The sequence below is a fragment of the Vombatus ursinus genome, unplaced genomic scaffold (assembly GCF_900497805.2).
Source record: "Vombatus ursinus unplaced genomic scaffold, bare-nosed wombat genome assembly UNPS02010769.1, whole genome shotgun sequence".
NCBI classification, from domain to species: domain Eukaryota; kingdom Metazoa; phylum Chordata; class Mammalia; order Diprotodontia; family Vombatidae; genus Vombatus; species Vombatus ursinus.
Window position 1 is genome coordinate 4,340,976 of NW_020950547.1, and position 27,790 is coordinate 4,368,765.

The window sequence follows — 27,790 nt, forward strand, 5'->3', positions numbered from 1 at the left end:
GAAAATTAGAATGGATAAAGTAGAAGACAAAGACTCCATGAGGCAAGGAGAAATCTTAAAATTAAGACTGAAAAAAAAAATGGGAGAAAATATAAAAGATCTCAACAAAACTGGAAACATAGAAACAACCTGGAAAACAGATGGGGAAAAAATCATGGAACTGAATGCCGTGATCAAGAACTTAGATATCCCATTTCAAGAAATCTTGGGGGGAAAAAAAAAAAAGCCTGCCCAGATCTCCTAGAACCAGAGGACAAAGTGAAAACAGAAAGAATCCACCAGTTACTTCCTGAAACACCAAAAAGAAAATCACTAGAAACATGGTAGCCAAAATCTAGAGCTTCCAGATCAAAGAATTCAAGTACTGAGAAGCCAATCAGAATCACATATGATTTAGCAGCCACCATTGTAAAGAAACAGAGAGCTCAGAATCATATTCCAGAAAGCAAAGGGGAGATGCACATACGTAACACAGTTACAACCAAGAAACCAAGAATTACCCAGCAAAAAGAGTATAATCCTAGAGGGGAAATAAGAAACCTTTAATGAAATTCCTATCAACACGGTCATAGAATCTAATTAGATGGAAGGCCTGAGAATGGTTCTGTTGTCATAATTATCTCAAAAACAAAAAACTGAGAGAACAACACATTAGCAAGGGAAAGGAAAGGAAAGTTAGGGAAAATTGTGTTACATAATCAGGGTGAAGAAGTTTATAACAAACAAGGAAGAGGGGGCAGCTGACACTCTCACCCTAATCAGAACTGGACAAAGGAGGGAAAAACACATTTCTGGATTCAGACATACATTTGACTCAACAGAGAAACAGGATGAATTAGAAGGGTAGATTAAGGGAGGGATTGCCACTTTTCAGTTGTGTCTGAATCTTCATGATCCCAGGGACCATAGCACACCAATATTGTCCAATACTTTCTTAGCAAAGATACTGGAGTAGTTTGCCATTTCCTTTTCCAGTGAATTAAGGCAAAGGAAGGTTTAAGTGACTTTCGAGGGATCACACAGCTAATATCTGAGGCTAGTTTTTAACTCAGGTCTTTCTAACTCCAGGACCAGTACTCTACGAGAGAGCCATCTAACTGCCTCTAAGAAAGGGATTAATCCTAAAGCAAAACAAATTCTAAGGATATACAAAAATATTTGTAGCTCTTGAAGTGGCAAAGAATAGGAATCCGAGTTAAGTGCATATAAATTGGAAAATGGCTAAATAAGTTATGGTATAATATGATAGAATACATTAAAGTGCTTTAAGAAATGAATGGAATGGTTTCAAAGAAATTCACAAAGACGGGTACGAATTAATGCAGTGAACAGAACTGGGAGAACAATTTATAAGATAATATTTTTGAAGATAAAATTTTTTGACAGACTCAAGAACTCTGATCAATGCAATGGGAATTCCAGAGTAATGATGTAAAGACAATTTACTTCCTGATAGAGGTAAAAGACTAGTACAGAATGAGACATCCATACACAGGTATTACATGTATGTACATACATTTCTTTTGGATATACAGAAATCTGTTGTTTGTAAAAGGTGGGGGGGATGGTATGGGTAGCATTGACTGGCACATCTAGTAGGCATTTAATAAATGTTGATTGATTTTCATTCTCACCGTAAAGAATGGGAAGAGGATTTTTGATGATTGGCAAAAGAATATCGAAGAGACTGAAGGCTGGAAGACCCAATTAGTAGTCTATTAATGTACTACATTCCAGGTAAGAGGTAGTGATGGAATCAAATACAGGGGAAGTGTGAACATAAAGGGTACAAAATTAAAAACTTAATGTGAAAGTAGCAATTCCTGAACTAGGCAGCCTGTGTTTGTGGAAGGAAAAAAGGAAACTGAAGTCAAAGTCATAAGGCTTTAGACCTCTGATGACTAAGAAAGGTGGTGTCCACAGTCAAGTTTTATGTCTGGAAGGGACTTTTGGGGAGGAAAACGTTATGGGGAAGGACCCTGCCATTTACATCTGCAGCACCTATAGTTAATAGGAACTTAAATGTTTACTGGACAAGGTACCACAAGATTAGATTCATCAATAAACATTTCCTAAGTGCCTTTGGTGTGCTAGGCAGGAAAAATATCCCGATGGAGTTGGGGGGAGGGGCAGCTAGACATTCAGAGCTCTCCTAAGAGGAAAGAGGCTGGATATACATACTTGCCATGTTGATCAATCAATCACTTACTTACAAAGCACTTACCACCACCAGGCACTGTGCTAAACACTGAGGATACAAACCCAGTCCCTGCTTTCACAGCTTACAATCTAATAGAAGACAACACACAAAAGGAAGCTGAAAGGGAAGAGGGAGAACAGCAGGGAAGGTACCAGTTGGGGGACATGGTGGAGAAATCGATCAGTCATTCCGGGCTGAGCTTTTCTTAAAGAGAGGTTTGGGAGTTCACGGCCCCACCCTCCTATCTGAGGCAATAACAAGCTTCCTGGGGCCTGGTGGAGAAGTTGGTCAGAGAAGTCTCAAAGCAGTACACTCAGGAGAACTGTGGATAATTGTGGTTACTGCTGACAATAGCCACGGGAACTGATGTGATTACCAAGGGAATGTTAAAGAGAGAAAAAGGCTAAGTACACCTACCTCAGTATAACAGTGGAGCAGAGAAGACAATCCAATTAGATCATGGAAGCAAAGAATGAAGTCCTCAACCGGGAGTGGTGAATTAAAGGGGAGAGGGAAACAAGTACTGAAGTGCTTACTACAAGCAAAGCACTTTAAGTTATCCCATTTGATTTTTACAACCTGGGGTAGAGGTGCTATTTATTATTGCCCCCCATTTTACATTACTATTACAGTGGAGGAAAGAAAGACAGAGGTTAATGTGAAATGTCTGAGGCCAAATTTGAACCTAGTGGTCTCATACCAGCACACTGCATGAATGTCAAGGATGAGTTCTGAGAAAAGAACATTATGACTTTAGGGAGCAGTTTCCACAGCAGGGGGGCAGGAAGCAAATTTTACTTCTAAAGGAAGTAGACTCTACCCCCATCACATACTGCTTCTGCCTACTTAGAGGTCTCCCAAGGAATCACTGATACTTTGATACTTTCTAGGAGGAACTGGGCAAGGAAACAGGGTTCCTTTTAGTGGCCATGCCCTCCTGGGCATCACAGGACATATCATTTAACCAAAATGTTTGTGTTCTGATTTTCTAAAAATCTAGCTGTAGCCTCTCTCCACACAATATTTCATGTTAACACACCCTGTTATTCAATCATTGGGCATACCTTAGTTCTCACCATCACTCAAGTAAATTCACTTCTGGTTCCAAGAACTCCTTTATCTGATTAACATATAATTTCACTTTTCCCCGTGCCTTAACTCTTAAACCTTCACCCTTACCATGACCTCCACTCCTTCCATTCCATACTTTGTCAGATTGTCATCCATCCTGACTTTACTTTCCCTCCTCTTCCCAGTCTAGACCCTTTAGCTGATCAGCTAAACTAGTTATTTACTTGGTCTTAAACTGTCAGAACCCAACTCTCACATCATACATTACTGAGAAAATAGAGGCTGTGAGCCTCTATTTGCTCCTGACCCTGTAACATCTCCCCATTCTCTATTCCTTACTGCAGTCCCTGAAGAGGCAACTGTTCCTGTTAAGAACAAACCCTCTACATGTACCCCTTCAGCAGACTGGACCCACTATCACCCTCTTCTTAGTTACTGGTTTTTTGCTCAATGACTACACACTCAAGTCTCCCTCCAACCTTATAAAACCCTCACCAGAATCTACTATCCCTGAAAGCTACTTCTCAATCCATCTTTCCTTTCTTGGATAATAAATAGGAGAATGGACCTCATTTCATTGGTATACACATTTCCTTCAATTTCTCACTCTAAACTTTACCATACAAATTGGCAGCTGCACTGATTGTTAAACTAAAACCGCCATTTCCAAAGTCACAATGGTCCTAACTGACAAATCTGATGACCTTTTTTTCAACCCTCAGGCTTGTTCTCAACTTCTCTATACTGACACTGGTCTCCTGTTACTCCTAACTGCTCCATTACAACACTTCCTACTTGTATGCATACCTGGGCCATCTCTCTCCATGATCTCATCAGCTCAGCAAGCTGTGTTTAATTATGCTGATGACTCCCAGAGCTAGTCTCCTGAGCACTGGTTCTGCACCATCTTGAATGGATTCCCTGAAGACCTTAAAATCAACATTGTACATTAACAATTCTTTCTCTTGCCCTCTAATCCTTCTGGGCTTCCCAGGTTTGCAATCACAGTATGAACATACCACTCTCATCACATATTACCTCACCAATGTTTTCATCTCTATCTTGATAGCTCACACCTTAGTTCAGGCCCTTATCTCTTGCCTCCTACGTATCTCCATACTTCAGTCAATTCCTCAGCTGCCTGAATATCTCTCCCTTACTCAAATTCCAGTTCTCCTCTTTGGCATTTAAAAAGCCCTTCACAACCTGATCCTAACTTCATCTTTCCAACACTTTTATGTTCCAAACACATACAACAGCCCAGCTCTTCTGAACTTGTTGTTCATACCTAGAAGTCCGCATCCAACCTCCTCCCTATGGTGATTTACCAGTTCATGGGCAGCTTTCTACAATAAGGTCTTTTCTGATACTCCAATGATTGTGCTCAACATTCCTTCATCAGGCTTTTTGACTTGAGAATTTAAATCTTATATGTTTTAAATTCTGTCCTGATCATATTTCTTTGCTATTTGTAAAACTGCAGCAGTTTCAGATAACTCTTGCACCTTTGTGCCCATTAACTATAATTTCTTCAATGTTTGATAGAAATGTTCCTCCTCTCCAAAATTGCTAATGTCTCTTTTTAAATTCTCATTCTGCAGAAAGGATTCACAATCCAGCTATCCAATTTGTAGAACAAGACTACTTACTTGTCTGTGGGGAGAATGACGGAGGGCCTATTGGTACCTAGAACCACTTCTTAACTACAAGAATCTTCATGAGCCAAATAGAAATCTTATAGACAGAACACCAAAGGCATGAGGACCTCAAAGTAATGTAGACAGCACTGCCCCATTGCAATCATCACAAGCTAGGGATCCAATAACCTAGAAATACACAAGTGATACCTTGGACCATTCCACAGCTATAGCCACCCCTTAGTATCATGGGTGGTCATGACTCAAATTACTCATCCTGCTCAAGGTCCAGATTAAGTCACTAGGGAGCCAACTTCCATCACATATTAAGCTTTAACAACAACTAGAACTCTTAAAAACTGAACAGTCTAGACGGCAGGTTATTCTGAGATCAATTAAGAATTTTTGTATGCTGTTGAGCTCTCGTTATATTAGAAGTTTATGATCTTCTAATCAAGATACTACCTTCTGCCAAAACATATACTTGTGTTAATATGGCAAATAGAGACATAAAGACATTCAGGTATCACCTGGTAGTAAGTATCCTGGATAATCTTATCTACCCAGGACTTCCAAGACCCAATTTCCAAAGGTGTCCAATATAATTGGTGCTACTATCACAAGCCCCGCGCCCCCAATGTATTTTACCTTCTAGCTCATCACCAACTTTCAAGATGCCCACCTAAGGGCTTCTGATCAAACTATCACAAGCCCAAGATAACTCACTCATTGCTGAAAGTACTCAGTACTTAATACTTCATAAAATCCCCCAGCTACCCAAGCACAAACTCAGCCTTCCAATGATAAACTTTTCATTAAGTTTGGTACTCAGCTGTTATTGTCTACCTACGTTCTTTAGAAAATTATCTGTTCTTGAATAGGTTGTGCCAAGTACACTGATTTTTATAACCAAGTTTCTTTTTAAAACCAAAAGGTAGGCTTTATGCTCCCCTAACCCACAGACACACTAGGCACAATATAAGGTTGACCAACCATTTTATTTTCCTCTGATCAGTTCAGGAATGTTGATGGGCAGATAGCTCTTTACATAGGCTTTGGAGGGGGTCTGGGGGCAGCACCCTACAAAAGTAAAAGAATGAGACAGTTTGTGAGCAACATGGGAACAATGTCATTCCAAGCACTTCCCCACTATGGAATGCAAAAATAGTTCAAACACCTTTCTTAGTCTAGCATCCTTTCACAAACATCAACAGGGGAAAAAATTCACTTAGGGTATATATTGCTTGTATACTACTGGTCAGAGTATAAGAATTGTTAAATTTTGTAGAGGTGTCTATAATCAGAATTAATAAATTATAAATCCAGTGACTGGACACCTTTGGAATTAATAAAACAGTACCCAGCCTCTTTTCCAACACTTTCTGGAGGCACAGTCTAGTTCCAACCATACCCCCTGTATCTTTAAAGACCCCTCAAAATTTATTTTCATTTTTTCATTTCCCTCTTTAGAATAATCTCTCCCTGAGCAGGGACCTTTTCTTATTAAAACTTCTCAATCCCAAGCAATCCTAGCAGACTCTACTCTCTCTCCCCCTTCCTCCTTTTCGTTCTCCTGTTAAGAGACTTACAGCAGGTCTGAAGCGGGGTGGGGGTGTCCTATCCTTTCGTGCCTCCCGGGACCGATTCCTCACTACCTTGCTGTGGATCGCGCAGCTCACACAGTAATGCAGTTTCACATACAGTTTGGGCAGCACATAGGCTGGTGAAGAAACAAGCTCATTAGCACTGTCCTGAGGTTATCATGCTTACCCCAAAGTATACACAAATATATTTAAATGCCACATCTTTAGAGAGCTTTTATGTAAAATCTCTTAAGACAGAAATTAATAATATTAGCAGATTTGGCCATTTCCCACCCTCCACCCCCCAAATGGGCCCACGTACAGCCTCTACACAGACCCCCTTTGCTGGGCCCAGGTACAGCCTCGACATGGACCCCTTTGCTGTTCTAGTCTCAAACTCCATATCCTCAGATTATTCGTCTGTATCGGGTAACAGCCACACAGATGACCTTACTCGATGTTAAGGATAATAAAAATCTTAATCCTTGATGAGCTTAGACTGCTAATTGTGGACTGGAAAGGAAACCATAGGCCAAAGCTTTTCCAATTCGGGGCTCTCTCCATCCCACTCAACTGTGCGCACTTTTACACGAGTACAGTGACCTAAGGACCTGGGCACGTTTAGGGAAGAGCGCCGGGCGGAGGCTGGCTCCAATGGCCGGGCTCGGGGCCCCCGGCAGCACTTACAGTCGAAGACGCTGGCCTCGGAGATGTCCCTGACGGCCGCGGCTTCCACGATGTTGCGGATGACGAACTTCTTGATGGCTTTGTCCTTGGGCACGCAGCGGGCGCAGTTGGTGCAGCGGATGGGCTGCACGTGGCCGCGGCCCTTCTTGGCGCGCCCGTTGTTCCTCCTCTTCTTGGTCTGGGGCGATGGGGGACAGAGTCACGCAGGCCCGCCAGGGGCTCTCCGCGGGCGTTCAGCCTCTCCCCGCCTCCCGACCACCCGGGCCCAGCGTCTCCCCGCGCCCCGGGCCCGCCCGGGTCCGGCCTCCCCATCCTCTCTCCCTCGTCCGGCGTACGGTCTCGCCAGCCTGAACCCGGAGCCTCCACTCCCCTTCTTCACGGGCCCGGGGACCTCCCCATCCCCCCCACCGCTCCAAAAGTCTCGGGACCTGCCTTCCCAAACACCAGACACCCCAAACCCACGCCGCTTCCTCACCATCTTGGAAGCCAGAAACCAAAAAAGGATCCGGTGTCGCCGCCGTCCGTCTATATACCTAGAGATCCGTGCGCCAACACATGCGCGGAGACAAAGTTTCTCCTCGGAGACAAACCAATCCCAGAACTCGCCTAACAGAAGGCCTTATTACTTAAGAGACCCATCTCCTCGGTTAAAAGAGTTTCTGGGGTTGTTTTCGCCTCAGAGAAAGACCCCCGGTGGACTATTTTTTTTACATGTGGAAGAATACGGGTAAAACTATTTTCCCAACAGGCTCCGCGAGGCTGACTTCGGCTTTCCCAGAAGTGCTGCTGGGAGTTGTAACCAGTCAGCTGTAGTGTCTCCGGGCACGTCGGGAGTTGTAGTTTGAATGCGCAGGTAAGCCTACATGCGCGATGGGAGACGTAGTTCGGGGACGGCCCTCGGGCCCCACAGCCGGGGTCACACTAGCAGAGAGAGCTTCTCTTTCACGCCCTGCGCTTTTGTTCCCTCAATCCTTCCTCTTGGTCGCAGCTTCCTTTTCTTTTAAGAATGAGGACAGAAAGGCAGAAGATGAAACAGTTATAGGCACATCCCACTCCCATCATGGAAAAAAGATCCCCCTACTCAATATTGACTTAAGGGGCTCCCTCTCCCTGCCAAGATCAAATATAAAATGCTCCATTCACAGCCTGGCCCTTTTCTCCCTTTTGAGTTTTCTCCTTTCTCCTCCTCTCTCCCCCTCCTCCTCTTTCTTCCAAGATACCTCCATTCACATCTTCTTAGACCCTAGGTTTTGTACAGTTGAGCAGAGGAATTTCATCCCAAGGGTGGAAATCCACCTTACCGATTGAAGTGTAAGCTTTCAGGCAGCAGGTTCCTGCTAATATTCTTAATTGTATTGCCCATGGTAGCTGGCATACTACTTGGTGCACAGTAGGCACTTAATAAACGTGTTTAGTGAATTTTCATGCTTTCCAGAGGTAATTGTTCTCCTACCTGGAGGCAGAAAAGACCAGGAAGTCTATTCTGACAGCACTCCGGGGATGACAAGTCTCTCCAACTCCTATCCCAGGATTTTAAAACTTGATTGTGCCATGGAGCCCATCCTGAAATTCATTTAATATCAACCTCTCTTGCTGTGGCAGTTTCATTTGGGGATTTCTTGCTTAGTCTCTCCCAAAACTCTTATTGTTACATCACCCAAAGTGCTTATTATCTGAGGACAAAGTGAATCAGAATAAAAACATAGTGATAAAGTCTTTTCCCTCCCTCCCTCCAGAACAGCAAAGTAAGGGAAGTTTGCAAAGACAGGAGGTGTTAAATTACTCATGTTTATTTTATAACAGACCTTCAGCCAGTACAGTACAAAACTTACAGTAGTATATTCTTCGTTACACAAATATTTACTTACAATATATTACAGATACAAAACGCTTTGCAGTTAAGTCTCAAAAGCAAGTTTGACTCCCCTTAAGAAGGGAAAGAAGGGAAAGAACTCTCAAAAAAAAAAAAAAGAAGGGGAGAGGGGGTAGGGATCAAGAAAGACACCAAGTTTAGGATACAAATGAAAACCCTGGGATAAAGAAAGAGGACAGAGGTGGTATTGCACTTTCTTCTTTTTTTCTTTTTTCTTTTTTTGTTCATCATAACGTCTGATTAAAAATATATATATATAATATATACACAAGGAAAGAAGCTGCTAGGAGTGTTACAAAAATCCCTCCCAAAGCTTGGAGACAGACATGGAAAAAAAAAAACCCAAAGGTTTGGAAAAGTATCTGCTTAGAAAGGGTTTTGTTTTTGAGTTTTGTTAGAAAAGGAAAACACCTCTTTCTTCCACATAGGTTTCAGGGTTTTTTTTTCTTTTTTTTCTCCTTTTTTCCTTCTTTTCTTTTTTTCTTTTTTTTTCTTTTTTTTTAACAAAAGGAGCTGGGAGGAGGGGTGAGCACATTTGAGGTCCCAGAGCCAAAGGGGCTCTGAGGAAGTAGGGCTTTGTACTTAAGACCCTGGTTAAAGTGCAGTGATGATCTGGAAAGTGATGGAGTCCCCTTCTTCCCCTACCTAGAGTCTTATCTTGCTCCCAGCCCCCAAGTCTCTGCTCTCTGGGCATAGCAATAGCCTCAGAACATTATTTTGTTTTGTTTTAAATCTTCGGGAGTGAGGGGATCACAGGTTTGCCAAAGTAGAATGGGGAAAGGATGTGGGTAGGACCCTAAGGCTCTGATCTCCCTAGAGGGAATAGTCCCTGTGGGGAGTCACTATCACAAGCAAAATACTGTAGTAGTTCCCACTTGAGAAAAGCAAGGAGTAGAAAGGGGCTCAATGTCCAGATCTGCTCTGCCAAAGTGGAGTAGGGAGGTAGGAGAACAGTGTCCTCCTGAAAAGAATCTTCCTTTAGAGACCCTTCCATCCTTCCCCTCTGCTCCTGTCTTTGTTCCCCTACCCCCCACCTCCCTGACCCTGGCAGCATCTGTTTATTGCTACATTGTCCAGGAGGAACAGACAGATTCATCACAATGATGCTCTACTCTACACCTATCTGGGTCTCATCAAGCAAACCTCAGGGCAGAGGAGGAGGAGGAGAAAACTGTTTTAGAATCTCCTCCCCACAAGAGGGTGAGACAGACTCCTCTCTGAGGCCCAAGTACCACAATCCTGGATTCTGTCCCCCCGGCCAACCCTGCAGCATCCTTCCCTGGGGACCCCTAAGAGATCCCTGAGGAGGGAGAAAAGGGAGAAGAGGCAGAAGAGGCAATGAGGAAAGGAGTTGTGGAAAGAGGAAGAGGAGGGTGGGAGTTGGAGGAGAAAGGTTGAGAGGAAAGAGAGAAGGACCAAGTGTTGCAACTTGTGAGGTGGTTGTGTTTTTGTGTTTTTGTTTTTTTGTTTTTTTTTTAACATAGAAAAACAAAACAGCCTTTGGTTTGAACCTCAAGGAAGCAAGAGAGCCAGGTGGCTGTGGCCCTGGGCTGGGACTCCATGTGTATAGAGATGCTTCCCCTTCCCAGGGGCCTCTGCCTCCCTCCCAGACAAACAAGAACAGCCAAGCACGCTTCAGGAACCAGGAGGGAAATGAATCCCTCCTTCCCTGCTTCCTTGGCACCAGGCATGATGGGGGCAGTGAAGGATGCCCTCAGTCCAGATGGGCTGGACCCACTCTCCCTGGGGCAGGGGTAGGGTAGGGGCAGGGGCACATGCCCACCCTGCAATCATTTTTGGTTATATTGAAATAATTAAAAGTGAGGAAAGAAACATCCCTTTCTTATGAGCACTGACCCTGAGGATGGAGCCTCAGAGCTCAAGAATGGGATGGTAATCCCTGCTGGGGAGGGTGAAGGCAGTAAGACTGAAGAGCTGGGTCTCCTCCTTGTCTTCAGGCAGCAATAGACTTAACTGGTTTTTCATATGGTGGGAAAGCCCCTGAGTGCCTAGAGAGGTTTCTGGGGTGAGGGAGTCAACTGGAGAAGCATTGAGAGGAAGAGAAGAATCTTATCTTCTCCTTGTCCCCTGTTTCCAATTTGGTGAGGATGTTTTATTCCCAATGCTTCAGAGACAGAAAAAGGTGCAGACCCAGCTTTCACCCCTGAGGATATCAAATTGGGGTGCCCCAAGTGGAGGGAAGTCACCACTGAGCACACAGACTGGTTGGAGGACCAGAACAGCCCCTGTGAGGTTGAAGGGAGAGGATATTACATCCTAGTGGGAGATCCAGAGTGCAAATGTAGGCTTCAGAGTATTCATAGTATTAGGGGAACGAGTGAGAGGATTCTGAGCCTCACAGTGCCCTGGAGTGAATTTTGTTCAACCCTCTCCTCCCCCTAAATGGGGGATATCCTTCATTCATTCATTCATTCAAGAACAGTGCAAGCTGCCCAAGGTGAGAGGGCAGAGAGGTATGGAGTGCCAGGGTAGGGGTGTCCCAGAGAGGAGATATAATGCCACAGAGCTATGGTGGGGCCAGGAGGCACTGGCACCAGAACTGAGGAATCTGGCAGTGTACGTGAGGGGTGAGGATCAGGGACAGCAGTAGGCCCATGCCCCTCCACCCCACTGTCCTAGGGATGTGGAGGAAGCAGGAATGGAAAGGGAAATTAGGCTTGGGCAGGAGAAGAGAATGAGGGTGGAGAATGGCAGGTGTCTGATAGACTTTTTCTTAGAGGGCAAAAACCCTTCATCTAATAATCTTCCTAAATAACTTAGTGTGAACTTGGGGAGGCATAGGGGTTGAAAAAAAGGAAGAATCAAAACAAAAGACCTGTTTCATCATAGTGCTTAAATAAATCAGCTTGGCAACTTGCAGAAAGGAGAGGGCAGAAATGGTGAGGAGTCAAGTGTGAAATCAGGCAGCCAGAGATTACGTCTGTGTGACAGGCTACAAAAGCAAAACTTCGTCGGGTAGAAAAGTGGACAGTGGGGGGCAGGGGTGAGATGGGAGGGCTGGACACCTCTGAAGGTAGGAGGAGAAGACAGGAAGGGCTGGGGTGGAGGGGAGGCCAGAGATCACTAGCCCACCTTGTGTTCCCCTCGGACAATGTGGGAGGAGAACTCGTACCGGTCCTGGCTGTGGTAGCCACAGATGTTGCACTCAAAAGGGTCCCTGAAGCCATGGCAGCCCATGTGGATGGTGAACATGACGTGGTCCAGGAAGAGGATTCGGCAGTGCTCACATTTGAAGGCCTTCACTGGCTCACCGTCCTCACCCACCACCCGCAACACGTCCTTGGCAGGGCCAGGAGCACTCCGGGGGAGCCCCTCCTGCATCTTGGGGTCCTCTTTGGCGTAGGCAGGGCTGGGCCGGCTCCCCACAACCAGAGCAGGGGCTGGCTGATTTGAGGGACACTGAGGGGTGGTTACAACCCCCCCACCCCGTTCCTCATGGTTGCTCTCTGTGTCTGTGGAATCCTGGCAGCCGTTGCTGGGGGAGACCCCAGGGTCAGCCAGGGGACCCCGAGCCCTGTAGAGGAGGGGGCCCCCATCAGCCAGGTCCTCATGCCCCTCGCTGGCGTCCCGGGTTCCAGACAGCTCCAGTCGGCCAGGAAGCGGCTGCATCTGGGTGTAGACAGAACTTATGACAGGAGTGAGCTCTGAGATGCAATTAGCAGGTGGGAGGCGAAGTGGGCGCAGGTGCTCTGCACCCACAAAGGCTAGTGAGCCAAAGCCAGGCTCCAAACCGTGGTGTGCAACCAGCTCCACGTCCTTCTCATAGCCACCTGAATTCATGTCAAAGGGGAGATCAGAGAGGCTAAAGCGCATCTGCTTCTCACCTGCGGGGAAAGAGAAAGCCCTTGAGCTCCCGAAGCAGGAGACCCCCCAAAGGGTGGCACTTCTTTGTGCACCACCCTCTCTGTTCAGGCCCATAGAGGCCTGGCCCACCTTCCAGATATGCTACCCATGAGAGTTCAGGACCCTCTCAACAGGGGTCCTTGCTGAAATCAGAGTCTAGGATCCAAGCTGGGGTTATCAGTGCAGACTATTTCCTAGGATCAAAGGATCATGGGATTTACAGCCGGAAGGACCATTGGAGATTATGTAGTCCAACTCCCTCCTGTAAGATAAGTGAGCCGCCCTCCACCTTCTGGGACCCTGGGGGGCCAGGACACAGATGGACCAGCTCTGCTCCTATGTCAAAGGCTGGTGAAGGAGATGCTCTTTCATTCCTGACTGCTGGGACACTCCCAGGGAAGCCTGACATCCTTCTTTCCTGCTCCAGTTATTCTGTTCTTTCTCTTTTCCACCCATGGCAACCTCAGACACGGACTCCTCCTAGACAGCTCTGTTCTCATGGCAGCTATCTGTAGGGCGTGAAGGGCTGTGTCCAAAGACAGGGCCACTAACCCATACAGAAAGATCCCTGTCAGCCCTGTATTGACTGAGAAAAACCACATACTAACATCATCTTGGTTCTGGTGTATTGTTATTTATCGTGTTAAATATTTCCCAACTACATTTTAATCTGTTTCAGGCCTCTGAGTATTTGACACTTCTGGCAAGTGGAAAGAATGCTGGACCTGAGTTCAAATCCTGCCTCAGACACTTGCTAGTTGTGTGACCCTGGGCAAGCCATTTACCTTCACAGTCGGTTTCCTCATTTATAAAATGGTGATAATAATCACCCCTCCCTTGAAGGGTTGTGAGAACCAGATGAGATAACAGATGTCAAATGCTTTGCAAACCTTGGGGCATTGTGACTGGACCTTGCGATTTATAGGTACGGGACCCTTCCAGGTGAGGAAGCTCCCTCTCTCCCAATGCAGGCATTCATCTGCTCTACGGTTCACAGTCTGAGAGTGCTTCCTGGAGCACTGAGAGGTCAAGGGCTCTGCCAAGGATCAGAGCCAGTTGGTCCCTGAGGCATGCCCAACTGGCTCTGATCCTTGGCAGACTCTAAGACACTATTCACCGTGCTATCTAGATATGGCTGCCTTAGGAGCAGAGCTGGGTGGAAGACTGTTCTTAGAGCTGGTGCAGGAGGAAAAGGAAGAAAGACACAGCTATAGCAGGTGAGCCATGAACCCATGCAAACCTTAAGGCACTACGATAGTTATGATTATTATTATTTTCATTATCTCAGGTTCCAATGATTCAGAAGGGCTTTGGGAACAGAGAACTAGTCCCTATAATTTTCGCAACCCTCCCCCCACCTCTTCCACTCATTTGAGTGTCTTACCTACAAACTTCTGGGGGGTTGAGCGCTTGCGTTTGGTGAGGCTGTTGGCCAGGCGGTCGATAAAAGTCGGCCGCTCAGAGGACGAGTGTAGTAGCATGGAGTCTGGCACCATCTCTAGGTCACGCATGTCATCACCTGGAAAAGACATGGGAGCAGGATGTCAGAGGGGAGGGTCAGTCTGGGACAGAATTGTAGGAGGAGTAGTAGAAGCATAGGAGTAGCATGCTCCACGGAGCTTTGAGGACCAGAAAACTAAGTGAGACAGTGACCGAGTGACTAGAAGCTGTCAGGGTCTTGCTTGCCCTAACCTCACTTCGGTGAGGTGGCCTCGTCCAACCCCCCAGGCAGTTTGTGCTCATCTTCTGTCTGGAGCTTATCTGCCTCCCTCATTGGACTAAGGGTAAGGATTATGTCTCCTTCCTCTAGTTCAGGCATTCTTAACTGGGGGTCTACGGTCTTATTTCAAAAAAAGTTTTGATCACTGTGTTTCAATATAATTGGTTTCCTTTGTAATCTTATGTATGTTATTTCGTATATTTAAAAGCATTATCCTACAAAGGGGTTCATGGTCTTCACCAATCACTCCCCAAAGGGTCCAGGGCACCCTTGGACCTGGACCTGCCCCAGCTCTCCCCATTGCACCTACTGCATAGAAGGCTCTGCACCCGAGAGGCTGCTCAAGATGGGAGGGTGGTGCCGGGCATCTTCCCTGACATTGATTACCCCCTAGAGTACTGGACTGAGAACACTGCCTGGCTTGTGCTCAGGGAGACACTGACCAGCACCTTGCTTTCTCCCTGCCATTCGTAGCTTTCCCTGTGGCCCACCTGGTGCTCCAGTCAGAGCCTGGGCTTCAGTGCTGAGAGACTGCAGGTAGTTGTGGCACCTCTCCTTGTGCTCCTCCAGCGTACTCTGCTGCTTGTAGCTCCGGCCGCAGTAGTTGCACTTGTACGGCTTGCCCACCGTCGGGGAGGAGACTAGAGTTGGGGATGGGGATAGGATGGGGGAAGAAATAGTACGAGGGTCACTGATGCTCCACGGAAAGGCAAAGAACAAGCACTCAACATCTGGCATGGAGAGGACCCTAAGTTTGGCTTCATACCTTCACTTTCTCTACCTGCTAAAGGCAAACACATGCCTGTGGGTGAGGATGATTGAGGAGAGGTGGAGGAGAGAGAAGGGACCCTTTTCCCAGTTAGCACAGGCTTGGAGTTGGTGGCCAGCTGCTGCTGTTGGGAGGACAGGGACAAGTCCCTTGGCAGGCAGGCTAGCCACACCCCAGGGCATCAGAACCTGGGCCCCAGGCTGTGGTTTAACCTTTCTATGGGGCGGACGGTTGAGAGCGGCTGTTTATCAGAAAAGGGGATTTCTTGCTTACGCACCTTTTGCTTTCGATAAGGGGAAAAATGTTGGGCTGGTGGCAATGAACCAAGAGCCCTCAGGACTTATGGGGGGTCGAGGGGGAGTTAGCTCCCACTCCACCCCATTCCTAGTTTGGCTTCCATTTCTAGCCTGAACTTCCTGTACAGTATTTCTCTGTCTCTAGATACTGATCCCCTTCTGAAATATCAAGGGCTTCAAGAAGATATGTCCTTAATAGATACTGAGGTTGAACTGGGAAAGGAGAAGAGAAAAAGAGAATGAGGGTTTAAAAGAAAGGAAAGTACAAAGAAGAAAAAGAATATGAAAAAAGAACATGATTCTTTACCCCATGAGAGAGAACATAGTTGTTTTGGTTAATTTGCTTTTTAAAGGCTAAACATTAACATTCTTATGGGAGAGGCAGAAGGAATATTAGGAATATCAGGTATTAGAGTTTCCATTAAAGAGGCAGCATGGCATTATGGATAGAAAGCTGACCTCAGCTTTCAAGAAGACCTGAGTTCAAGTCCCACCACTGACACATATGGCATTGTGACCATGGACATGTCACTTAACCCCTCAATGCTCTAGGCAGCTCTCTAAGACTCTATGTGCCATGTAGAGTATATTCCAGCCTGCACTGGTAGAGGCGATTTCCTTACCTGAAAGTTCCCTATGTCATTGAAATCATAAGTCTAGGCCCTATCCTTAAAAAGAACCCCAGGGAGCTTAGAGCTGAAGGGTAAGGGTGGTGGAGAAGGAGAAGGGTGTGTGAGCAGGGGGAGGAGGCTTATTTAAGAAACTGTGAACTTTTGTGACTGTGTGTAATGGAATGTTACTGTGCTATAATAGATGATGAACAGGAAGAATGCAGGGAAGCATGGAAAGCCTTACATGAACGGGTGCAAAGCCGTAAGCAGAGGCAGGAAAGCAATACACACAACGAGAGCACTGTAAACGGGGAGCACGCCATGACGGAAGAGGGAATAAAGGTCATCAGGAAGCTAGGAAAAAGCATCTCTAGGAAGCTGGGTCTCTCCCACAGTGAGGGAAAGGTGCCTGCGGCCGGTCTGCAGCTGTTCTGGTCTCACTCCAGAAATGTTGGCATTTGAGGGTGAGATGCAAACCATCCCTGAGATGGCCCCTGGTTTCACCATCCAGGCCAAGGGCAACATGCTCAGGCCTGGGGGAAGGCCACCCTTTTGGCTACTGTGAAGAACATGCTGGCATTAGGGTAGAGAAGGCACAGTCCCACAGAGCTGGACCCTGTAAAGCATCTGTTTCTACTGTTGCTCACCAGTCACCCATCTCCCAAGAGAAAGTGTCTGCACCCCTCCCCAGCCTATCCCACCCCTTCGGTGAGCAGTCCCTAAGCCTAGAGCCCAAACAACCTGTTTCAAACCAGCAGGGGGAGGCTCCCCACTCCTCCTTCCCATTTCAAGCCTAAGCCCCACTCACTGCTAAGAGTCAGCAGACCTCCCTGGGTGGGGGAAATAAACAGGATCCAAGGGGCACTGGGTAGCTGCTTTGTATCCATGTAGCGGATGGATTAGGAAGTTAGGGAAGGGAGTATTTGGTCTGTCTCTACTGCCCCACCCCTGCAGTGGAAAGGTCCCACCCAGCTCTGAAGGAGAGCTATGAAGAGTCAGAGGCCTGGAGAAAGAACAAGGAGGAAGCTGTTGGGTTGGCGAAATGACAAATGTATTTCTCTCATATTCCTCCCCTCACCCCTACCCCGATCCCGATCCCATGAGTTTTAGAGAACAGAATAACATCAAGAAGATTTTCAGGGAAAGGCTGCCCAGAACCTTCTCAACAGCTCATCTTTTGCACACTGAAGGAGGAGGCTGGGAAGTGCTATGTGCTCCCTGGATTCACACAATAGTGAACACCTATCTAGGCTGGGCTGAGCAATATCGTCAGCTTGGCCCTAGTCAATTTATTCCAGATCCTGAGCCCTTGCCCTAAGAAGAGGGAAGGAGGCAGAAACTTGTGGGTGGATTACCTGCTTTCTTTCCCTTCCAAAGGAGAAGGCCCTTTATGGGAAATAGGAAAGAATGGGGGAGAAGGTCTAGGAATCATCCCTACATCCTCAGTCAAAGCCTAAAGAACCAAAGGCTGGGCCTCTTTACACTTGTGGGGCTTAGAGTTGGAACAAGTGGGGTGGGAGGATGGGTTTCCCCAGGGCTCAGAAGTGGGGATGTAATGGGGAACAGATGGCTCTGGCACCAGCTAAGAGACACCACCATTGCCTCCTATTCCCCTTTGCTCCTCTGCATAGTTCATGTAGACATTAAATGTCCTGCTAAATATCCCCTGAAATTTCCCACAAGGGCTCTGTGGATTAGGAGGTTAAGGGCAAAGATACAAGGCACCATCAACTTTGTAAATGTTAAGGGTTCTTTTTTTTCAAGCTTTGCTACTTCCTTTCTCCCCCAACTAAATTATAGCTCTCTAAAAACAAAGAGCATACTTCCTATGTCTTCTGTATGGCTGGGATTCCATGTTAGTCGACTGAGCCAGAGGGCCTTGTGTGGAGTGGGACTGGGGCTGGAGGAGAGTAGGCAGTTCCAAGGTGCAACCCTCCCTCCCTTCACTCCCCTGTCTGTGGCTCACTGACCGGAGTGGGTGCGGAGGTGGCCAGTGAGAGCGTCTCGCCGGCGGCAGGCATAGTTGCAGAAGGGGCATTTGAAGGGCTTCTCCCCTGAGTGCAGCTTGATGTGACGCAGCAGGTTCCCCTTCTGGGTGAATGAGGCACCACACTGGTTGCAGTGGAAGGGCCTCTCACCTGCAAGGGAGACAGACCCCAGAGGGGAGGGGAGGGAGAGGGTTTTTAAGGCCAGACTCGATCCCCCACCTAACTGGCTCAGAACACCTCTCTAATAGGCAAGGTGGGTCTATGGTGCCAGGCAGGACTGTGCCTTAGGAATTCCTGCTTTATCTAGTTACTCCTTGGGGTAGTCTCTCTCAGGGTAGCAATGGTGTAATGGTGCAGGGACAGGTGCCAGGCATTTGTGGGAGGAAGGGGGAGAGACAGTCCAGTGTCTCACTCCAAGGGCATTGGCACAAGATGGCCTTTAGGCTTTAATCTACGTCTGAGCTCCAAATTACCTCCTCTGTCCTAGAAGCCAGGGGCAAGCACTGAAGTGAAATCATATGTCCATTTCTGGAGAAGAGATTAATGGAGGTGGGGGAGGGGAAATAGAAGGGAGAAGGGGAGAACGGAGGCCCTAGGAGGGGTTGTAAGAACTAGAAACAGTACCCAGGAATCCCAATCTTAGCTTACCCAAGGACACTCCTTGAGGTCTCAACACAGTACCTCCCCCAAACCTCATGGGAACAATTCCTATCACCACCTCCTCATTGTGATAAATGAGACAGGTGCCGACAAGGAGCAAGTGAGGTTGGGAGCCCAAGTTCCCCTTCCTGCCAGTTTGAAATAAGTCATGGGAGAGCTCGTTCTTTTCCTGCCTCAACCTCGCCCCTCACTGTGGCTTCCCCTAGCAACCTTGCTGATCAATGCTTTTCCTTGAGTAACTCCTTAGCTATTTCACAGCTACCATCTACGCAAATATCCCAAGAAACACTTTCCTTTTCCCACTTGCAACCCTACTCCAAGCCTTCCCCAGGAGCCCTGTTTCTGCTCACCCGTGTGACTGCGCTTATGTACCATAAGCACATTGGGCCCGATGCAGACCATACCACAGATGTCACACTTGAGTTTGCCGTTGGGCAACCGGATGCCACCAGGCGAGTGAGGCTCTGGGCCGCTCCCATCGCAATAACCCAGGGGCTCAGACAGCGAGTCTTCTACAATCACACTGTCCTCCTTTTCCAGAAGCCGATCATCTGGCCCCAGCAGCCGGCTTGACTCTTCATCACTGTACATCTCCACCTTGATGGAATTACCTGGGAGGTGAACGTTTTGTTAGTTAGGACAAGGACAAGCAAAGAGGGGGAACAATTTAGGGCCAGTACAGAAAAAAACTGGCCAGACTTTTGAGAATTCAAGAAGGACCAGTATCTAGGATGCAGTAGCCATGGTGAGGGGCACCCAGTCCTGCTGAGGCCTGGAATATCTTTTTCTATCCAATCCACCCACTGGGTAATCAGGCTTCAAGAGTGAAAAGATTGTGAGTTGGTAGGGTGTCTTCTCTTACTAGAATAAGAAGTGTGCGTGTGTGTGTTGGTGGAGATGGAATTCCTTTCAACTTTTCTATCATTAAGCAAGATGTCTGATTCAGCCCTAGGCAAAAAGCCAACCAGAGACATTGGTGGTAAGATGGTCTTGGGAGGGTTTGGTGGGGTCCGGAAAGATGTAGGTGGGCTGGAGAACAAGGGAAGAAAGGAACATAGGTGGAGAACATATATGACCCAGTTTATCCTCCTACCCTCTACCCATTCCTCTTCTCAATAAAGCTAATGGCAGGGAGGGTGAAAGAAAGAGCTGTCTGTGGGAGAAAGAGCTTTGACTTTAGCTCTGACCTACATTCTTGACTATTCCAATCATTTCGAGAATGTCACAGATCCAAGGCCTGCTGGGGAGGGGCAGTCACAAGGACCCCACCTGAGCAGGACAGTGAGGGTGAATAGGGAGGGCCCTCTACCCTCTGCCAGCTTCCCACACCTTATCACCCTTTCTATTTGTCTAGAAGTAACAAGCTTCTTCAGAATTTCAACTTGTTTGGCTCCTATTTCTCTGCTCATACTGCATGTCCCCCACCCCCCACCTATACCTAGTTTAACTTCATTTTTGCTTGACTGTGACTAACCATTCTCCTTCCAGAAACCAGAGGAACCTAGGACACTGGGCTCCCCAGTGCTCTTAAAGAGGTATGGAAACCGGATAAAAGATAATGATAGGGAAAGTCCCTAACAAAAGATAAACAGGGAACCGAAGGTAAATGGGATAAGATTGGGGTTGGGGGTGGGAATGAGGGACTGATACTCACCACTGAGCGAACAGATGGGTGAAGAGTGCTGGCTATTTGGGGTGCTCACAGTGGGCCCCACTGGGGCCCCACTGAACTCCTTCTCCAGAGAAGAGTCCCCGCTACCTTAGGGAAGCAAAGCAGAAGAAGGTTAATGGGGAAAGCACTCACTGCGTCCTCCTGTCCCTAAGCACTGAGAAGAGAGCCACATGTGCACTATTCAGACTTCAGGGAAACAGGGCGGCTGGGGCCCTCTCTACCTTGCTTTATAAGGCTGAGGGGAAGAACAGCATCATCAATTGACACCCACAGGAAGCGAAGTGGGACTGGGGCCTGGAGAGCCGGGGAAAGGAGACAAAGAGGGGCCTCAGCAGGCCCCAAAGGCACCTACTGGATCTTCTGGGAAGACCAGCTGTAGTGTTCTCCAGGTGCTACCACACATACCACCCAATCAAGGGAAGGCATCTCAAAGGAGATGATGGGCAGGCCATCTCTTAAGGCAGGGGCTAGAGCAAAAATTCCATCTTTCTTAAGCCACAGACTCATCCAAATTCCACAACTCGCCTCTTCCAGGATGCCTTCCTTCTGATTCTGCTCACTCTTCTATTTAGTGTCCCTGCAGCACTTGCACCCTCACTTTGTATTATGGTCTATTCACTGGGATTTGCTGATTGATTATGTTGCTTTATATAAGTATTCTTTTGTTGTCTCGAGTGTTTTCAACTAGATTATATGGTTCTCTGAAGAGAAAGATCATGTCAATTTGGGGGCAAAGGAGGAGAATCCTCCCTTTCCATATTACCTCCACCTTTTTGTACATAGGAAGTAGTTGATAAATTCTTACTAATCCATACATAGACATACATACATGTTACAGATATGTGCAGATAAACATACTCAGACAGATATGAATGGACCTAGTTCCATGCTTATACTGACATGTACAGACACCTGTTACACAGACATGCATAGAGAGCTTGTAACATCCCCAGTCTAGAAAGCCAGCTATTGCTTTATCCAGATATCTTATAGTAAAGAGACTTGATCTCAGAAAATAAAGATTGAATTCTAAAGAGGCCAGAATTTGGACCATCCATCCCTACTCACAAGGTAAGAAATTCAAGGACTATCCCTGTAAGAGATCCTTATATTGCTCTAGTCAATGGAGAGAAAATAATCACTCAGGATCTTCTTTCATCAAAGTCCCCCTTTCCATTCTCTACTCAACTTTTGGAGGTTCCTAGGCTTTAACTTATTTCACAGGGTTGTTGTGAGCTTTGTAAACTTTAATGTGCCAAACAAATGAGTTCTTTTCTTTTACCTTTCTTTTCTTTAGATCTTTTAAGAAATGCTTCATAGTCCAAGACTCAATTCCCTCTTCTGGGATGGGTTATGTATCTTGAGAATGTTAGATAAGACCACAACCACATCTATACAAAGCTGTGGGCTGGTGGGTCCTCACCTCATCCTCAGACTCCCTTAATTAAGTGAGGCATTATACACAATTTGGGGAGAGGAAGGATAAAAAAGGATCTGTCTTAACTTTTAAAATAAATTAACAAGCATTTACTAAGCATTTACCATATGGCCAGACAGTGTTAAGAGGTAGGGAAAAAGGTGAAATCAAAACAGCTTCTGTACTCCAAGACACTATGTCTAACAAATTATTTATTTACTTAATATGAAACTGTCCTAAGTAACTTGATAGGAAAAGAAGAGAGATATGGGGTTTGACTCCACAAAGATTAGTGAACTTGTTAGGAAATGTCATTGGATTCTTGGTGAAAAGTCATTGGCTCTGACTCTGTGTTCCCTTAGATAATTGTTCGCTGGGGGAGGGATGTTAGGAGCATGAGAAAGAGCATTCCTTTAATAGCCAGGTGGTGCCAGTTCATGAAACCCTTGGATAGGGCTGCTCTCTCTAGGATGAAAGTGAGAGAAAGAATATTCTCATCCACTTCTTCCCTGGTGAGTACCAGAAGATTGTTATATAGTCAAATTAACTTTTGCAGGGTTAATTACCTGAAACAATTAGTTTCAGGGGTTAGAAATCAATCTGGAAAACCCATGGACTTTGAATCCTAGTTAGGAAGTAGATGGAACAGGAGCTAGCCTTGGGAAATTCATCAGATCACCTCAAGGTATCAGAAGCTCAGGGGAGGGAATTTCAAATATCCTAAGTTTCTGGGAAACTCCAAACCAATCAAGCTGAAGCTATCTTCATATTCCAGAGAAATGTTCCTGGCCAAGCTTATCACAGCAAGGTTGGCTTCTTAGCCATCAGAGGTAAACCATGAGGCCTTAGGACCAGGGAAAACAGGAAACATGTATAAGCCCACAGGTTATGTATGTTTTGCATTCAGGGAAGGCTAGTACTGTATTCTAGCCTTCCTCTCTCCCTGATTCACCTCCAATGGTATCTGCTCTTAAGAAGCAGTCAGGAAATTAAAGAGAATCTTGAATCCTCACATTTCTCTACCAGGGCCTTGACTTTGGCATATCTTTCTTTGCAAAGGGGCTTAGATAGGGGAAATCCGCCTGCTCCAGAGGAGCAAGGTAAATGCCAAGTGCAAAGTAAGGCTCCCTACTCCCCACACCCACACCCACTGTGGGGACATGGCTGGGAACCTAAGGCATCTGGGCTGAGTCTCTACTCCCTCTAACCAGCTTCCCTCTCATCTCCCCCTATCCCAACCCAGGCCTGCTTTGGCATTTTACCCCTGGCAGTTCCATCTGTGTCCCCAAGGCCTAATCGAGATGTCACCACTAGCTCAGGCGGCTCAAGCCGTTGTCTTTGCTTAGCAACGCCAAACGCCCTCTCCCATCCTTGGCAAGCATAGCAAGGAACGCCCCCTCCCCCTTCCCTCCTCCCTTCTCTCTACCCCTCTCCCTTTCCTCAGGCTTGGGAGTTGTTTCTGAATTGGCTCCCTAGCCCCAGCAACCCCCTTCCCCCTCCCTCTGTCCACTTCCTGCCTGAACTTACATTATCCTTCCCTTGCTGGTGAGACCCCAAGGTGCAAGCGCAAGCCACCGCCTTGGAAACGGTGCTGGAGAGCGGGTGGTGTGTGCATGTCTGCGTCTGGGTGGCAGGCAGGGGTGAGCCCAGCCACTCACCTTCCAGGAAGCATGGATTCCTGGAAGTGAGGGGAACCGCCGTCATTTCATAGGCACCAGCAGCAAGCAGCTCGGTGAGCAGGGGCCCACCTCTGCAGCTGGCAAGAAGGGCTCAGCTTGGGGGGAGTGTGTGTCTATGTATGACTGGGGAAAGGGCTAGTAAGAGAGAATGGAGGGCGCTGAGGCTAAAACATTTTTCCCAAGGCAGCAAGGAGGGCTGAGAGGGCGGGGGGAAGCAGATGCCCTCGTGCCCAGCAGACAAAGAACAACTACTCAACAAATACCTGAGAATCCAAGGAGTGTGTGCAAGGCAGGAGGGAGCGGGGGAGCTGCTGGGCTGAAGGGGGCCACCAGAGGCAGGCCAGGCAGTCCTTTACCAGCTAGGGAAGCTAAGGCCCCAGATGCCATAGAGCCTAGGACACAGAGCAGCTGCTGAGGCTCCAGGACAGGGCCAAAGCCACTCCCTGCAACAAACATGGGCAGCCCCATCCCTATTTTTCCTCCAGCAGAAGGGAGGTTTTTTTCTTTAGGACTGGTGAAGACAAAGCCCTCTTTCCCAGCACCTGAGGGGACCAAGTACATTCTGGATCTGGCTACTGGCACGTTCTGCTCTGCTGTCCTATGCTCTTTTAGGTACCCAACCTACTTTTGTGAATTCATAAAACCACCGGGCCCAGCTAAATACGTCTATACCATTTTTCTTTGCCTTTCCTCCCCAACACTGACCTCTGGGGCCCCTGTGCCATCCCCTTCCCCTAAGGAATCAGTCTTCTAGCAGACTGAGGCTTCAGCTCTGCTCCCTTCCAACGGAGCTGCTCACTTTAGTGCTGACCTACTTTGAAAGACTAGATTCTCTGATTTTGAGAGTAAAGATTTTGGGGGTAGAAGGGACTGGGAATTTGAGAGGCAGAGTCCACTGTAAAAAAAAAAAAAGGGAACTGCACTACCTATCCCTGGGTCCCTTTTTATTGAGATTTCCCAAACATTTTGCTATTCCTGAAGGCTTTAAGTAATGACTGATAGATTTCCTGATATATAAGTTTGAGATACTCAGTTTCCTCTTAAAGTAAAATGTGGACAGGAATGGAACCTATGTGGATTCTCCTTATCCAGATGAAGCAATCTGTACATAGTGAAAGACAGAAGGTAGAGAGAAAGAATTTCCTGAGAGTTAAACATTAAGAGGGGCAGAATTGCTCATTTTTCCTTCTGGAGAATGTCAAGGTTAGTAATAAGACATCATGCCATTTACTCATCAACTGACCAGGCTAGGGAAAGTTCATTTGGCTCAGACACATATGACTAAAGTCGTGATCTAAAGTTGAGGCTAGTATTGTAAACAATGACGCAGTCAATCCTCAATGCTTCTCAGAAACCTCTCAGAAAGAAGGATGGCTGATAGGCTCCCAGACAGCTTCTAGGCAGAGAAGTCTCCCTATTCCGACAGAAAGATGATATCTTTGAGGTCCACTATGTTATCCTATCAGCTGTTATCCCTCTTCTTCTTTTCCCAGTCCCATTCCATAGCAGCTACCACCCAGAAATACCAGGTGAATATTCTCAAGGCATAGCTGAGGTGCCTTTGGCCTGTCCATTTCTTTTTCAAGAATCATTTGGAGTAGAAGCCTGTTTTTTGGTTCTACAAGGAAACTATAACCTGTTTACGAAGCAAGAAAAGCTTGCTTCAGAGCAGTGAAAGAGTCCCTAGGCTTGAATGTATGTGGCTATTAGAGGTTCCACTGGGAACTGAAAGGATTCCCTGGGAGGTAGACCTTTGATGGTCACCTTCCTGGTTTCTCCTTTATTACTCTGAGGGGAGGAATACGTAACAATGATAAAGTTAGCTATAATGCTGGATGCTCAAGGAAAGAAGCATCAATGAAGGAGGATGCATTTGTATTTCTGGGTCCTTGACTGCAAGAAGCAGGAGGTTAGAAGATTCAGATACTTGTGGAGGAGAATGACATTAGGCTCAAGCTAGGTTTCTTCTATCCAAAGCAATCTCTTTCCTGTTACTTTGTCAATAGCTATCAGTTGATTCTTCATATGGTTAGGCCCTCCTCCCTTCCTTAAATGTAGGTCTAGAATGGTGAGAAATAAGCATCAGCTTAAAAATGTCCTCAGTTAAATCTTACTTCATTTCACTGCTACCAGTAAATCTCAAGCTGGCCTCCTGCCTATCCTATTTTTTTTCCCAGTCCTTGATTCATCCCATCAATTTCTACACTAGCCCCTTTTGGGGTGAAATGGAGATACAGGTTTCTTTCTACAGTGTAGCCCAAATTCCTGAAGGGACCAACTCATGACTCTAAAACTTGCTCCTGGCCTCATTCCCCTTAACTAAATTCTTTGTTATTCCAGTGATTCAATATCATGAATCCTTGAGTCCTAGAAACAAAACCTGGGTTTCAGCCCCTTTACACTCATCTTTTAAAAAAGAGGCTGACTGTGTAACCCTGGGCAAGTCACTTAACCCCAATTGCCTAAAAAAACAAAAAACAAAAAACAAACAAAAAAAGAGGCTGAAGAAAGGTCCCCATTTTCCACCTACTGTGTCTAAGTCTGGGAAGCCTGTGGTTATTTCTGCATCATTGAAAATCATACTAAAAGCAAAGGCTCTCCATCTACCCTACTAAGAATATCTTCAGGCAAGAAAAACCACATTTCTTTAGGATCATGGGTGGGGCTTATGGTCAGGCTCTCTGCCCCGATTGTCTGATGGGAAGCAGATATATTTCTTACCTGGCTATCATCATTCAACCTTTTGTACTTGTATCTCCAGCACTTAGCACAGTACTTGACACACAGCAGGTGTTTAATAAATTCTTACTGATAGATTGATTTAAATGGCAACGAAAGAAGTCCAGTGACCTCAGAAGAAGACAAAGGGAATCCAGCATCTTTTCCATTTATCTGCTTGTAGGAGCTAACCGGTGAGAACCATGCCTTTCCTCTTTGCCCATATCCCCAACCTGGGCGGTACCTTTTCTCCTCTCCTTACATACACAGAAAATCTAAGGATAGGAATTACGATTGATCTCAGAAATAAAATAAGGAAGCAATCACTACCAGGCTAGACCTTTGGCAAGCAGTTTTGAAGACCCTACTATCCAAGGTGACTCCTCTAAGACAAAGGAGGGTTACTCCCAGCTCTTTAGAAGCAGAACAAATTAGAGGACATACCAGACATATACGAGCGGCCATTGCAGTTCTCTATATCCATCTTAAAGAGACTTTGCTGCAAGAGAAAAAAAAAATGCTATTAGAAGCTGAGCTCGGGGTAGTGGCAGAGGTGCCTGCCTATAATCTTTGAATAAGAAGGAATCATGAAGGATGATCAAGGTCTTCTCCCTTGTGCCAGACCTGACCTGACACAACTCCAGAAAGAACAGAAAATTCATATTCTGGTCTGACAAGAGGAGGAAGAGAGTATTTTGGCTTAAACTCCAAGAAAAGTGTGAGCCTACAACCCAAGAGAAATAGGCCTCAGATCATTCCAGAGCTGTTCAAGCTGGGCTTGTTTGGGTGGAGGCAGAAACCCCATCAGCAGTGGTCTTTAATGTGGCAAAGGGGAATATACATATCCCACCCATTGGGAGATAGCGGGGGCTCCCCTAAGAAGCTCCATCCCCCTGCTAAGAGGAGGACAGTGATATGGCAGTGATGTCTGGAGACAGTCAAGCTAAGGATTTTGTCAGGCAGTGAAAGGGGTGATAATGGCGAAGAGGGGGAAGGGGAAGAGCAACCACAGCAGAATTTAGTGTTGGGTTCCCTACAGTGCTAATGAACATTTTATACATTTAAGTGGCTTTTTCCCCCTCGAGGCAATTACATTTGCTATGTTAAAAAACAAAACCTGAGTCTGGGCTTAAAACACAGGTTGGACTGTTTGAAGAAGGCAGGCAATAATTGGCAACAGCATGTACTAAACAAGTTGGTGCTGAGAACAATTAAAAGTGATAATTTGTTGCAATGAATTATCTCCTTAGGAGCTGAATAGGAAGGAGAAAAATGAGTGTGATTTATAGAAAATTTGCACACATTCAAAATTGTGCTTGCCACATAACAATAAAAATCCTTCACA

At 46.4% G+C, this 27,790-nt stretch overlaps 2 protein-coding genes across 4 annotated transcripts; both read right to left on the reverse strand.

The window, feature by feature from the left end:
• Positions 1-5,887: 5,887 nt before the first annotated feature.
• RPS26 (ribosomal protein S26) lies at positions 5,888-7,677 on the reverse strand. Its single transcript, XM_027855041.1, has 4 exons — positions 7,654-7,677; positions 7,179-7,356; positions 6,498-6,628; positions 5,888-5,988 (listed from the first exon to the last, which is right to left on the reverse strand). Exons 1-4 carry the CDS (start codon positions 7,654-7,656, stop codon positions 5,953-5,955), a joined length of 348 nt encoding a protein of 115 aa, XP_027710842.1. The 5' UTR covers positions 7,657-7,677; the 3' UTR covers positions 5,888-5,952.
• Positions 7,678-10,504: 2,827 nt separating this feature from the next.
• IKZF4 (IKAROS family zinc finger 4) lies at positions 10,505-26,941 on the reverse strand. 3 transcript variants are annotated; one of them, XM_027855038.1, is made up of 7 exons: positions 26,890-26,941; positions 20,614-20,718; positions 19,310-19,570; positions 18,282-18,449; positions 15,127-15,276; positions 14,300-14,434; positions 10,505-12,896 (listed from the first exon to the last, which is right to left on the reverse strand). In XM_027855038.1, exons 1-7 carry the CDS (start codon positions 26,927-26,929, stop codon positions 12,136-12,138), a joined length of 1,620 nt encoding a protein of 539 aa, XP_027710839.1. In that variant the 5' UTR covers positions 26,930-26,941; the 3' UTR covers positions 10,505-12,135. The 3 variants fall into 3 exon arrangements, with proteins under 3 accessions (XP_027710839.1, XP_027710840.1, XP_027710841.1); XM_027855039.1 differs by lacking the exon at positions 26,890-26,941 and adding an exon at positions 23,576-23,656; XM_027855040.1 differs by lacking the exon at positions 18,282-18,449.
• Positions 26,942-27,790: the final 849 nt, after the last annotated feature.

Bases quoted from the DNA above. Each gene is read 5' to 3' on its own strand.
- RPS26 (XM_027855041.1), bottom strand. The intron at 6,629-7,178 runs GTAAGTGCTGCC...TTTCTTCACCAG, and splicing joins CGAGGCCAGCGTCTTCGACT to CCTATGTGCTGCCCAAACTG. The intron at 5,989-6,497 runs GTAAGTCTCTTA...TTACTTTTGTAG, and splicing joins CACCCCGCTTCAGACCTGCT to GGTGCTGCCCCCAGACCCCC.
- IKZF4 (XM_027855038.1), bottom strand. From the start codon at position 26,929: ATGGATATAGAGAACTGCAATGGCCGCTCGTATATGTCTG. The intron at 20,719-26,889 runs GTATGTCCTCTA...TGCTTCCCTAAG, and splicing joins TGGCCGCTCGTATATGTCTG to GTAGCGGGGACTCTTCTCTG. The intron at 15,277-18,281 runs GTCAGTGAGCCA...CCCCAACTCTAG, and splicing joins CCACCTCCGCACCCACTCCG to TCTCCTCCCCGACGGTGGGC.